At 34.8% G+C, this 15120-nt stretch overlaps 1 protein-coding gene across 1 annotated transcript; it reads left to right on the top strand.

Annotated features, from left to right (window-relative positions):
* Window positions 1-1038: 1038 nt before the first annotated feature.
* Window positions 1039-9912, top strand: LOC121423943 (PDZ domain-containing protein GIPC1-like). The gene is made up of 5 exons (XM_041619493.1): window positions 1039-1543; window positions 4368-4734; window positions 6172-6287; window positions 6925-7006; window positions 7901-9912. The coding sequence occupies exons 1-5, from the start codon at window positions 1178-1180 to the stop codon at window positions 8092-8094; spliced, it is 1125 nt and encodes a 374-aa protein (XP_041475427.1). The 5' UTR covers window positions 1039-1177; the 3' UTR covers window positions 8095-9912.
* Window positions 9913-15120: the final 5208 nt, after the last annotated feature.

Below are 15120 nucleotides of genomic sequence, written 5' to 3'. Positions count from 1 at the left end.
AGCATGAAATTAAAATAATAGATGGAGGGTGACAGGATGAAGAGAAGGAGAAGTGACGATGATGGAGGAGATTAATACCCAGTCACATTGCTCTATGGCAGCCGGAGGGTGCGAGTAGAAAACGGCCATTTTAACATTCTTTTAATTCGCTGATGTGGTTTACGGTACACCATTATATTATTATAGAAACAGTGGATGGAAGAAGAAAAACTAAATGGATAGGCGAGAAAGTTAAAATTTGAGAGTAGAGTAATCTTTCTTGAATGTAGTCCTGAAAAGGACTATAAACCAGAGATTGATGAGTTGAAAACAGCTTGAGTAGTAGGATGGATGAGGAGATGCTGGCTTGAGTCGGCGAGTAGAGATGATGAGCAGAAGCAGTAGGGAGACTCGACGTTTCGGGCAGGTTGACTGTCCGTCTTCAGGAGTGTCAAGTGATTATTTAATATTTGTAAGAATGAGACAGGATTTTTTGAAAGAAAAGTTTTGAGAAAAAAGGATATTGGGTTAGTGTAAACATTCCCCAAAATAGATAAGCCTCTTGTGTGTCTTGGGTTTAAGTCGGCATATGCTGTACTCCAATAACTTCTCTGTCTCTGTACCATCCATTGGCAATATCTAACCTCTGTTCTGGGTAAGACTGGGTTGCTGGACTTATGTAAGTAATTGATGAATAAATTCCCAGAACATTATTTTTGTCTAACTTAATAAATGTTAATACAATAAAATGATATAGCAAAATAAAATTGTCAAACTTATGATAGATCTTTTGATTTTTGATTGAAATGACAAAAATAAAAATCGTTTATGAAAGTATATTAATTTAGAAGAGATCTATCGAAAACCCGGCCCCCATAATACTTATGAGAAGAAAAGTGATTTTCTTTTTAAGGAGAAAGGGACGGCGTAGATCTAGACTTGTAGAATGGTTGACTAATACAAATGGTATTTCACCTGTTGATCAATCGGAGTGGGCGTTTGAAATGAACTCCATAAGAACTTTGGCGCTTGCGCAGTGCAATTTGCACGTCTTCATTTATTCGGCCTTATCGGCAATATTCCTGACTCTGACAGACACCAATTTCCGGAAAATAAATCGGATTTGACAGCGAGTAAAGTTTACGAGAGGACGTTTTATCTTGGAATTTATATACCTAGTTTATGTGGAATATACAAGATGCCGTTTTTCAGTAAGAAGAAGGGGGACAAGAAAAAGAACGGTGGTTTTGCGGACCCTGTTTCAAACCCACAAAATTATAATGGAGCCGGTGATGATACACCGACGTATTCACCGTACGCTGACGACCCATCGTCCAGAGCTCTCCCGACGCTACCCGCCGATGCTGCTGCTGGTCAGCAGTCATCACCTTCGAGACAGCCAACCACGAATCCGGCTCCTCATGCCCCTCCTCCTAAACCTCAACGACTTGTTTTCAGTGCATTTCTAGCTCACGGGAGCCCACCTGCCAAAGTAGAAGGATTCACTAATGTAAAAGAACTCTATGAAAAAATAGGAGAGGGATTTTCCATGCCAGCATCAGAGGTAAAAAAAATTTTTATGAAAGTAGGGATATCAATTTTGAAATCCTAGAATTTTTATTTGAACGTCTTCACATTTATATTTACAATGACATGAAAGAGAAAACACAAATAATCAAAGCAAACATACCAACTCCCATTGAAAGGAAAAGAGCTCTCACTCTCAGAGTCTCAGTCTCACTCATGTCTGAAAATGCTACCTTATCGTGCTAACTTACAATAGATTTTTATGAAAATTGTATGTTGGTAGGGCCTAATATTTTAAGAATATGGAGCATAATTTTTTTGTTCAATATAAAAATGTGGAAGTGACTGGTGAAGTTTTTTCCAAGAAAATATTGTGGAATAACAAGAAAATATATTTAGGCCTAGCTTTCAAATTTTTATTACAGCCTGTAGGTTTTTGGCACACTTATAACAATATTAATACTAAGGAACTTTCTACTTTTTTTGTGGAATATAAATTTGTGTCTAATCTTAAGTTATTTTTTTAGGTGTTCATGCATGTGGTCATTGCCAGGCTTCCTAGAGAGTAAAAATCATTCACTAAGTAACATGTGCTTACTTACCACGAAGCCAGGGATTGTGCCCCATTTATGTGTGTAAACCACGGTCAACATTGCAATTTTCGTCCCCAATATTTCTACTTTCCCTGTATTAGACCTCGTGCTAAATCATACACATGTAAATGGGCTAAAACTGAATTTCTGACAATTATACGATGTCAATTTTTATTTTCAAAGAAATATTCAGTAAAAACAAGAAAAATATTATGAGAAGACGGGGAAAAATCTTGCTGATGTTTACACTGTACATGGCCATCTTGTTCTCTTTCTAAGTAGCTAAGCTACGAGACACAATATAGAGAGGCAGCAGACATCTGCCGCCCTCTATATTTACTCTCTAGTAGCCTCCTGTTATTTTGAATCGGCAAACTACATGTAGTCAGTTTTTACTATTGACTTGTTAATTTCCTTTCCTTTTTTTCCCAAAACAGAATAATTTCCTTTTCTCCTGGCTGTGTGGGCCCCCTTTTACTGTCAGATGCCGCATAAATGTAGGCGTTGTTTGGAGCGCTATTGCATTTTTGCACCAAAATGCATGTTAGCAAACTACATACATGTAGTAATATTAATTTCACCTCAATTTTTTTCCAAATTCATTTTTAAATATCTAATAATCCTTAACTTGAATTTTAGCCACATTGGGAATGGTTGTATTTTGGCATCGCCCTGGACTTTATTAAAACTCTCAGGCAGTATTTGCCTTTGCCATCATTTCGATTATGTCCTGAAATACACTTTTAAAATTGTTTTGGGTAGATAACTTCAGTCCATATCAACAAAAGTAAAGTGTGGCTGAAGTTCAGTTTGAGAATCGATGAGATTGGAAATAAATACTGAAATGAAAGTAGTTTCCTAAAAAAATATCATCAGGTGTGATGGTGCACTTGCACCTTGTTTTGTTCTTTTTGTTTAACTGTCTGTACAAGCATGTGCAACAAATGTCAACTTTATCCCATGAGGCATTGCAATAAAAGGTCTGTTGTCATAAACTGTCTTTTGTTAACTGTTCCTTGCAGCCAAAGACTGAATTACCATACCAACTATGATTGTGCAAGTTAGAAGTTAGAAAATTGACAAAATTGTATGTCTACATAACTTAACTATATGTAAATAAGGGTACATGTAGATTGAAAGCAATTCAACCTTGGTGAAAATTAACCAGAAAAACAAATATTTACAATGTTTTATCTGCTGGAAGTGGCATGCCACTCATCAGGGAACATGGATTATCTATTAAACAATATTTGGCAACAGAAAAAGAAAGAACAACAGAAAACAAAATATGTAGGCCTAATCATAAGGGCAAGGGTAACGGGTGGAACATTGCTTGGGGTTGATGAATTAGAATAATTAGAATATACGAGTATTACATACATGTGTATGGTATTGTATTAAAATTACTCATATTATCATGGGGGGGGGGCACTTCCATTGACGAGTGGATACCAGGCGCGACCATGGGGTTTCGAAAAGCACCCTAAACAAGTATTTCCATACTGAAAATGCACCCCTTAACAAGTATCTGGCATGTGAAAACCAACCCTTAACAAGTATTGGAAACAAACGGTACCCTTGGCAAATATTCCCTGAATTGACCCCCCTAAACAAGTCCAGCGATATTCTAATTGTTAGACTATGTCACGGATGTTGACTTTACTTTTACTTACATTGGGTTTAGTACTGCCCCACCTCCCACACCTTGCTCAAATCACACTCTAATATTGTTTGGGCCTGGTATCCACTCATCAATTGAAGTGCCACCCACCCCCAGGACATGTACAGTATGAACTCCTGGGCTCCGTAACACAAAGATTAGCGATCAATCGCTAAATGAACTGACCAATCAAGATCAATGTTACACGCGCATTTGTCGCGAAATACTGACCAGGAACCAATGAGAAGTGTTCTTTCATATTTGTTATTCATCGGAAACCTTTGTGTTACGGAGCCCAGGACATGGTAGCAAATAATCAGTAGCCGGAATTGACAGCATGGTGTACATGTATTCCTGTTCCAGTGACTATTGTTGATTTTGTAATTTTTCTTCTGGGACAGTGAACTTCTGGTTGTTTACAAGTTGAACTTTAAAAATTTGACCAAAATACATGTATATAAAATGCATAGCTTTGGTTCCTCATCATACACTCAGAGCAGTTGTGTTGTATCTTATGTTTGTAGTATGTAATTTAATTGAATTGTTCCACTGGTATCACAATATCACCATTTCTTTCATCTTGATTATTATCCCTTCTCCTTATGCAGATCCTCTTTTGTACACTCAACACATTCAAGATTGACATGGAAAAATTGTTAGGTGGACAGATTGGTCTCTCCGATTCAATATACGCACACATCAAAGGGCAGAAGTTTGAAATCGCGGTCAATAAAATAGAAGCGGCTCTTGGCCTGACAATCACAGATAACGGTGCTGGATATGCCTTTGTAAAGAGAATCAAAGAGGGGTCCACGATGGAGAAGAACGGTTACGTCGAGGTTGGGGATCACATAGTGAAAATAAACTCTACTGAAATGATTGGTTGCCGGCATTACGAAGTTGCAAGGGCGCTAAAGGACTTGCCAATAGGAGAGGAATTCACAATGAAACTTATCAGACCACATAAAGCATTTAGTGAGTATGCAGATTAGCAATTAAAGTTGAAACCTCTGGATTTTAAAGATGGGATGTTTTTAGTAAAATCAAAATTGTTGTTTTTTGGTAAGACTACAATGCACCTTGATTTTAGATTGCTTTATCAAATGATCTTTTGATTGGATTGGAGGATTAGATTACCACAACTACATTTCGGTTTAAACTTCTATTCACCATACCTGTGCATGTACAGTTGTGCTCAAAAGTTAGCGAACCCCACCACAAAATTAGACACGCCATCCGTTCCCTTTTTAGAGTATTTGTTCCTCCTTTTCACTATGAATATGGCAATACTTTTTTTTGTATGATTTGTTACTTTTCAGTAACTTGAAAAAAACAAAGGAAAAAGAAAAAGTAAATTCTTGCCTACGAGCACATGTATAAAATAGTGAATTATTAAGTTTTCAAGGAGAGTTATTTCATATGTTTTTTTTCTCCGATCTCACTACAAGAGGCCGGCGATTGTTCCATTGAGACAAATTTTTAAAAAACACTAAATTGTCAAAATATACCGGTACTTTTTTTCCTTCTAAGAATACTTTTTTTTTGTAGAAGGTTGGCATGTCTGCAAATTGCACTCCCTCATTCTGAGTATTGAATGTAGATAACACTACAGTGTCCGGCGAGCCCAGAAAAACAGACTCTAGTGAATTTGTTATTTTATCACCTGAATTCCCAACTGAATACCTATACATGCAGAACTTGCACACTTTAAATACATGTATGCTCATTTTCTGGTGGGGTCCTTATTTAAAACTCTTGAGCAACGCTGCTGTATCACCCTCTAAGAATACAATGTGTCAGTGCAATCTTTATCTTGGTGTTTCACTTAGATGATCACCCTAATGTATTCTGACAGCCCATTTCTGTGGGCATGGTAGTACAGGAAAGATCAATTTGCCACTACTCGTCAGTTCTCTTCCCTGACTGGTTGTAAAAGTTGTTGTGTATAATATCCATCCAAGACAGAGTGAAAACATTTTTTTTGTACATGTAGCAAAATATACATGTATTTTGAGGAAGAGTGCTAAAATCTTACGAAGTACCTGAACAGAAAGAATGAAATTTCCTTTGCAATGTATTACTGTATCCAGTAAGAAATTGTTAAGTTGGCAATGTAGATGCCAATGCCATATTTAAAGATATGTCTTTTTTCGATTGTTTAAGGTACGAAATGCAAATGTACTATGTACATCAGTTTAATAAGACATATTCAGCAGTAAAACGAGCACACTGTTGCCAATTTGAAAAACAAAAGGCTAGTAAAAAAAGTTCCAATCATGCATTTTCTTGAATAGACTGTTAAGAAATAGTACAGTAGGAATTGTATTTCTAAGAAATTGTAAAATGTTGCTCATCATGAGATCGGCAAGATTCATTGTATACATTATCTGTATTTTGTTAATTTCTTTTCAGATGAAATTGGACCACGTGGTAGTAAAGTGTCGTCAATGGCAACCAACAACAACATAGGTACAGGAAAAGCCACATTGAGATTACATAGCAAAGGACCCGCTACTGTTGAAAAATTGGTAAATTGTGTTTTCATTTTTCTATATTCACAATTCTTAATTCTTCTGGCAATGTGGGCGAGGGGGGGGGAGGTATGTCAAAATTGCTAGAAATAAATATGAGAAAACTGTTTTGCCCCATCTTGGATTTGAACCAATGACCCTGGCTTGTGTGACCAATGACCTACATGTACATGTACCAACTGAACTATTTTGGTTCCTTGTTTGGCAATGTAAAGTCCTTCCATTATCTATTACCTTTCAATAGATAGATGTAGACAGACAGGCGGATAGATAGATAGATAGATAGAGACAGACAGACATAGATAAATACATGTAGATGGATGGATTATTGATAAAAATCAAATTGTCGTAACCATGAGGTCAAACAACAGTTTACTAATTATGGTTCAAAAATTGTTCAAACATAAACACAGATAATCAAATGATATACAATGGTATTGAAATTGCCTGTAATTGTTTTAGAATTGAATATTAGCAACAACAACAACTCAAGTATGGCTTTTGTAGCACGTTCAATTAAATTTTTGTCTACATGTAAATGAAAACAGAATAATTCTAACAGAACTATTAAACACTTTGATAAAACGAATTGTCACTTGATGAAAAATAATTCAATTTTCTGTTTTTCTTATAGCCTGGTGAATATGAGCAGCTGGCAGTGGGGAAAGTAGATGACTGTCTTGAGAGTTACATGGGAATCAGAGATCTGGACCTAGGTAAATAAATTAATTTAAAGGGAAAGTTCAACCTGACGAAAAGTTTATTGTAAAAATGGCATGAAAAAATCATTAAAAAATAAATGATGAAGGTTTGAGGAAAATCCATTAAAGATTAAGAAAGTTATTAGAATTTCAAGTTTTAGATTTGTGACATTATATATGAGCAGCTGCCCCATATGTAATATGAAATGCATAAATTTCAAATTTATAATGGTTCATGATATTGATGACTAAAATTTTTCTTCTTTCAGGAGCAGGTGTGAAATAATTTTTCTGTTGATATACAAAAGGTACAATAAAATCCATTTTCATTTTTTTTAGAAAATGTCATTTCACTGAAATTCACAGCACATGCGAAGCTTCTCGCATGTGACGTCCAAAAAAAAAATTATAACTTTCTAATTCACCAATATTTTTCATTATGTTTATGTCAGAGAAAAACAACTCTGTTGGATTTGTGGATTGGGACCTGTAGAATGTTCAGAGTTAACAGAACTTTGACAAAGTTAGATGAGAATAAATGTGTTTGATACAAGGAATGGGAGTTACACTGTATCTAAGAGTGTAATCAACAGTATCTGCATTTTGTTGTGACAATGACCCTGTTCTCATCTACTTTATTAAACCAGTTTATTGGAAACCAGTTTCTAACATGTAGTAATGGGAATGCTTGAAGTGATCTTGGAAGCAAGTTTTGAGTGGGAATCCACCTTGCGTCATGGTTTTTAAGACCGCTTTGCCTCGTTAAACTGGTTTAAGTCATAATCCAGAGACTTGTCCATTCATCCATACACACAACTAGATGTTGCATGAATAAAGAAATGCACAGATCGATCCTTTGTTTAAAACAAAAATGAAAACTAATTCATTCTTGTCATGATTTTCTAATAGCTGCATCGATAGTGGACATGTTCAAGGGGAAGACTGACTTTGTAGAGTTCATGACGGCCTTCAACGAGAACTTTGATCTGTTTGGATTCCCGGAAGCATTTGTCTTCGAGGTCTGGGGATTCATCAAAGATGCAAAGGACAAAAGGCTCAAAGATCCTGCCAGCAACTTAGTAGAATTTGACGAAGCTTTCTAAGGAAGGTAATATTTCCACCATCTCCCATGCTTTGTAGTGAAGTAGGTGTATATTTAAAATGGCGCCCAACTTGTCAACGTGCAGGCCTGTGCATTTTTCAATTTGGTATATGAAGGCAGTGCAGCCAAATTACCGTAATCTAATGTATTTCCTGACAGATATTCAAAGTTATTGCAAAAGAAATTGATTGGATGATAATGCAGTGATGTTGACTTGTGGGTTGATCTATCCATTGCCATACATATTTTAATCTGCAATTAAAATTTGAATGCTTTTATCATGGATGAATAAAAAGATGAGATTTGAACAAGATTTTAAAATGTGCACATCTCCCATGTTGTCAGTATGTTGTATCATAGTACTCCTATATGTATCACATTAAAATAAATAATATTAAATGTAGATCTGCCAAACTCTGAATATTCTAGGTTATGTTCAAGAAAATATATCATTTATTTTGGTCCCTATGACCAATGCTTTTAATACATGTATGTGCACTGGTCAGCAGTTGTCTTCGATCTCAAATCATATTTGCACTTTACAGCTACTGTAGTGCCTCTGTACACTTGTGCCTAGAATCTGTTATGTAAAATGCCTATGATGCATTATTGTGCATATCAAGTGTCTTGTATAGTAATGTTGCCATTTGTTAGTTATTAAGCCTTGACATTTTTAAACCTCATTTTTTATTATAGTATGTATTCAGAAGCTTTTAATATTGAAATTTATGGATAAATATGCGTTCCATGCCACCAATCATATATATATTTTTTTCAAATTTACTCATCATGTGCGCAGATATGGGGTGCATTTCATAAAAAAAAACCAAGTAGTCAGTGATTATCTACATAAAAGCTGAAATTCTTGCATCTGATTGGCCCAGAGTAAATTTGTCAGTGAACATAATTCACTGGCAAGATGGTTTGTGAAACACTCCCACGATTTCTTGTCTTTCCTCAACTTTTGATGGCGTCAATCTAAACATGGGATTCTGATCTGCTCAATTTTCTGCACAAATGAGATGAAAACTAGCTTAAACTGATTAATATTTTCGCAAAATTAAGTGGTCGATATTAAAGGGGTAGGTCCAACCATACATGTACATGACAGAGTGTGCTCTAGCGTGACATTCGAGTGTCAATACGCTGCGACGGCCGGAAATGGCTCGCCGCGTGACCGCGTGTACTCAAAGATTGCTGACTGGTACTGTACATTTGTAAATTCACTTATTTTTTTAATACATGGCCATGAGGAGTATCTCCATGCAGCATTTATATTGATCTTAACAGTCAAGTGTTCATAACTTTTGACTGTTAAATTTTCATTGATCTTTATATTATTCCTTGATTTTTCTGCTTCCACACTTGTAAGCTAAAAACTTGCTCTGACAAGGGTTTCATTCTCCTTTAATCTGGATATTCATTGTAGAGGCAAGTCCTTTCATTCACATGTACATGGATCATGCTTATTGATGTAAAGGGACTAGAGTGGGGCTGAAATGATATTAACCTACCCAATTATCACCAAAAAAATCACAATTCATTTTATGTTGTCTCTTTTTTATCAAGAGATAAAAATCTATACATGTATAAATAACACACACACCCAAACTACATGAACAGTGAAATGTTTACAGATTTCTTTGATGAGGCAATCGGCGTATGAAGAACAAATATTCAGACTTTGTCATTAAAACACTGTACATTTCCATTAAAGAGTTTCAAGAAAATCAGTATGTTTTGAGCAAAGTACTGTCGACCCTTAATACTTGTTACCTCCTTTTTACCTGAATCATGGTCATACTCATATTACTTAAAATTTGTCTGGTATGAAAAATTAAAAATACATTTTTTTAAATGTATTTTGAAAAACTACATAACTTTGCTTGACAGTTAATTAAAAAAGTAATGATTCTCTGGAGGTTAAATTTGTATGTGGTGGCAAAGTATGTTACGGTAATGCAGTTGAGCCGAGTTTGTGGAGTCAAATATATCATCCATTTATAATATCATTAACACTTCCTCCATCCATGTATTCAATTGTTTGGTCACAATTCTTGTAATACTTGTTTATGTATGAATTTTTGCCATAAAAATTCAGGCAGCAGGTTTTAGCTTGCCATTACGGTGTACTCTGTATTTGAATTTTTCATCATAGATTTTAATTGTATCTCAAAAAGTCCTTGACATGTTTTGCAACTTTTCCAGTACTTAATCTTTGGGCATTACCAAATCAAATTTTCATTACCAATGATGTGTATTAAATAATTATGATATGTCTCAGTACATGTACATGTAGTTTGTCATCACTGTTTATCCTCTAGAAACATGTACATCTAACCAAAACATTTTCCATCCATCGTTTGCCGTGCAGTGCACCGTACCGGTATATTGCCTGCAAGTACTGTACTGTACTAGGTGAGCATGAAATGTTGAACTTCAACCTTAAATCTCTGCGTTAATTGGATAGTGTGCCGTATGAATAAGGTTTCGAAGGCTAGATTAAGTTTTGGCTTGAGACTACTAATCTGCAGTGGGTGTAATGCTTTTGGAATTTAGACTTTGAACCTTATTACTCTACTAACATCCCACTGCTTTAAATTTGATAATCATAGAGATGTACATCGACTTGTGGAGCTGAAATTGCATGGAGGGAGTCCCACAATTTCCAATACCCGCAAAGTTCTTGAAAACATTCACTGATATTAGAACCTAATATAGCGGATGGTACCTCACTGATTTACATGTATACACGGTTGTCATGTCAAGCTGACAACTGTAAATCTAAGAAATTGCAACAGAACTGAGATTGGGCACCTGTTTGATAATGGAAATCCTTTTAATAGAATTCTGAATAATAGTATTTTTCAGGCATTTAGGAATATTATACTTGTAGTACCCTGCATTATACATGTAAACTGTATATCATGTAGTGTTATACAGTGTTTCAAATTGACAACACTACTGTACATGTAAGAATGCTATTTATGATCATAAAGGGAAAATGTAAGCTTTGAAGCATATCTGTACAGATTCTGAAGGAAAATCAGAGAAATTTGTATATGATAAAATTAATGAAGTTTGAACAAAGCATATAATTACATAAATGTACAAATCATGTACTCCAATTACTGTATCCATTGGGGATATAAATTATTGTGGTTACATGGCCTGTACAGTTGTACACCAACATATTTGCAATTTAAAAATAAACTTCCATTAATTTATATACGTTTACTTTCAACAATTTTCAAATTTTTATGTTTCTGCAATTATCAAAACCAATTTTATGCCAGAATAGACAAGACTTCCTCTTTCAATTTGAACTTCATTCATATAAGGTAATGATGCATATAAATAGTGGTGTTTAAAGTAATTATTTGTTTCATGTTATTAATCACTGGCCAAAACATTAAATACTTTTTTTATTAGTCAGTCTCGTCACATATCAGTTATCAGGTCAACAAGTGAGTACAGGTACTGTACTTCCTCAGTGAAACGTACATGTACAGTATCTAGAAGTATTCAGAGTAATTCTGATTTTCTGGGGCCCGTCTTACAAAGAGTTACGATGGATCCAATCAATCTTTAATAATTCTACGGAAATCCATCCATTTTTCTACAAGAAATTTGCACGATCTCCTGAATAAACAAAGAAAATCAATCTGAATCTTCAAGAGAACGATAAGTGTATGAATATACTGTACATCATACCTGTACATGTACATGTACCTTGTAAATATTTTGAACATATTTGCATTTTAGATGTTGACGTTGCCGGCTGTCCATAGTTGTGGTTGATTGGATCAATCACAACTCTTCGTAAGGCTAGGCCCTGACGTTCTTTTCTGATTGCATACCAGTACACCACTAGAATTTGTGCCATAAGATTTGCTGCCTCTTGACTTCTTGATTTGACATGCTTCTGTAGGGCCCCTTTTTATAGGACTGTGCTTGCTTAGCAAAATAGTTGCTGTTCAGCATTGCTTGAACTCGTTGACCATATTACATAATTGAAATCAGAGACCAAACAATGATTTCAAACAGAGCAGAAAAAAGTCAGTGCATTGTCATTCTTATCATGGACCTATTCGTAATAGGTCCATGTTCTTATATAGTTTTTATGTGTTGACCAATTTACATGGTTGAAAAGGGTGTTTAGGAAGTAATTCATCCCACATCGAACTAAGTCAAGGGTTTTCATTATTATGCAATTAAATTTATCAACATAAAAAAGCTGAATGTATGCAAATCCAAAAATAAACCAGAATAGGCTTTTACATTTACATACATGATCTTATGTGAAGTTTCCAGCAATTTGGTGAAATAAACAATTTTCTCACCCTGCCAAAGAAAATAATAAAATGCACATATATGTACATGGTATAGCAAGTACATGTAGTCTAAAAGCATATTAAAGGGTCCATTGCTTTTCTGCTGACAAGTACTGTACATTGTGTACACCCTAGCTCATTTGACAGCCATATTTATATTTTCTTTGGAACCTGATACCATTCAACCACGTTGAAAGTAAAATGAAAATTCATGCATTTATCAATTCATGAAACGATTTAGTTGATTCTTCAACATTCCTACCATTGATTCTTCAACATTCCTACCATTGAGTCTGCAGAGTTTTGTATTTCATAAAATGATCTTTTTTGGCACAAAAAGCCCTCAAATTCAAATTTGTATTCATATAGTTCAAATCATAGTTATAATACCTTCTTTATGAATCCAGAATTGGTATCCTTAACGTACAAAAATGTGTACATGTGTATTCATTAGTTTATTGTGTGTTGTGCAAGTACATGTACATGTACATGAATGTACAGTAGATATTTGTTTTCAAAATGCATTCTGTTGAAAGGGAACTCAAATATAATGGCAGTAAACATAAATTTGCAACTGTATCATCTCTACATGTACAGTACTTTGAAAAAATATTTAAAAATCATGTATCTCATTCGATCATCATTTTCTCTATCAATCATGTAGTTCAATATGTAATTCACACGTGTGTGCTGGATTGCGAAGATCATACATGTATAGAAATTGATTTATGAAATACTCGGCTTTCAGAATGTGTGATTGATATTGAGTGGCCTTCTAAACTGCATGGACAATCACCTGCACCTTCAATTAAATGTTCAACTCATTTTAATTCATCACCTGCAAATAAAAACTACACATTGCTCTGTCTCACCAAAAGGATTCGTGTCATATTACCCCCTTCTAGTCTGCTGTGCAAACCCTTCACTCGAGTTCAGGGTCTGAATGTGCAGCCTACTCATGCCTTGTGTACTGAAGGCCCTCTCGCTCAGGAATTGAAACGCAAGTTTTGTATGTATACTAGTCTGTGCATGGAGACACACTTGTTGATCAAAGTTTCAATCAGGGTCTGTGCCTGCAGACTAACCCCTTCCCTGATTTTATCCAGGCCCCTAAAAGCCATATTTATTTTTGTTCAGTTTGAAATGAATGCATGGGAAAGTTGCATTCATGTTTATGATGTGTTTCATATTCCCCTTTGATGAATATTCACAAATATAGTAAATAACCTCAAGCACTGTAATCACTGTGTACAATTAAAGAAATTAGTTAATTCATGATATTTTAAGTTCATTTATGATGAATTATACTGTACATGCCTTTTAATATGGCTCGTTAAATTTGAATAACATTTTGCTTTACAAAAAAGAAGTTAAGGGCCCCAAAATATACAGGAATATGGAATTGTGTGTATTACTGTGTTATTCATGTTTTATTCAATATTGTGTTTTTTTCTATGCTGCTTTGTTTTGTTACTAATATTTTTCTTGCTTTCATGTCTGATTCCTCTATAGCTAAGTTTATTCCTAAATTCATTCATTATTCATTTTTGTGTCTTTCAAAATCATTTATCAAAATTTGATCATTTAGATCAAACATCAGATTTAATACATTATTCATTGTTTCACAGACAACTTTAACTTTACCTGTACGTATGTAGGTTTCATTATGTTTGTAAAATAAGTATTTATGTTTTAGATACACTCTGTAAATTCAGAGAATTAGAAAAATATTTTATTAGATCATGAATATTAAACATTATTTGACTGTAAAAATCTACAACTTTTGATTTCTGTTTCGCATGTGGTGCTAATAATGAAGCATGTTTTATTTAGTCGAATTTAGAAATATGAAAAAATGTCGGCCTGTACATGAAGATTTTCATACAGAAACTTGTACTTGACATGTGCATGTTTCCACAAGCCTCTTAAATTGACATATATAGGGTTTTATAAAGTAAAAGCCTGGTCACACCGCCCGAGCGTTGTTTGAGCGGTAGGGAGAGAATGTCGAATTTCGCTCACAAAATTGGGGAAAAAATAAAAAACAAAATAAAATCAATCGGAATTGAAAATGGTGAACGGTAGCGAGCGGTGATGATTTTTTTCTCTCCGCTCCACGACCGCTCCAACAACGCTTGGGCGGTGTGACCAGGCCTTAAGCCCACAATAAAAATTGAAATTAAAAAATTAGATATCATGCATTGAAAGGGTCTTTTGATTTAAGAAAACAGGTTCATTAATATCTGTAGTCTCTATGAAGGCACACAGTACATCCAATTATTACATCACTAGCTATATTTTTAACTACTGGTTAATAATTTTAATTAAGTGCTCTGTCAATAACCCTGTTGTTTGAATCAGAAGGATTATTGATTTATTCATGTGTGTGTATATGGCACAATAATTTTAAACATGAACATACAACCACTTTGGCTAATACCAGGGAGAATTCACCCTAAAAGCTTATAAAGTCATCATCACCTCGCTAATTTCATCTTGACATTTAAAATGCAGAATGCAATGATCATGAAATAACATTGGGTGCTAGCACAGCTAAATTTGTGTGCATGGCATAACCTGGCACAGTTGATATCATACACATGGCATACATACATGAAGATCATTATGGGAATATGCTTGTCTGGTAATAATTATGGGCTTGGGTATTGATGACCTTATGCCATTTTATGAAC

The sequence above is a fragment of the Lytechinus variegatus genome, chromosome 11 (genome assembly GCF_018143015.1).
Source record: "Lytechinus variegatus isolate NC3 chromosome 11, Lvar_3.0, whole genome shotgun sequence".
Classification (NCBI taxonomy): domain Eukaryota; kingdom Metazoa; phylum Echinodermata; class Echinoidea; order Temnopleuroida; family Toxopneustidae; genus Lytechinus; species Lytechinus variegatus.
Note: the sequence above shows the minus strand (reverse complement) of the source record. Positions and strands in the feature narration are given on the sequence as shown.

Excerpts from the sequence above, each read along its gene's own strand:
- LOC121423943 (XM_041619493.1), top strand. The coding sequence starts at position 1,178 with ATGCCGTTTTTCAGTAAGAAGAAGGGGGACAAGAAAAAGAACGGTGGT. Across the intron at positions 4,735-6,171 it reads CAGACCACATAAAGCATTTA|ATGAAATTGGACCACGTGGT; the intron begins GTGAGTATGCAG and ends ATTTCTTTTCAG. Across the intron at positions 7,007-7,900 it reads AATCAGAGATCTGGACCTAG|CTGCATCGATAGTGGACATG; the intron begins GTAAATAAATTA and ends ATTTTCTAATAG.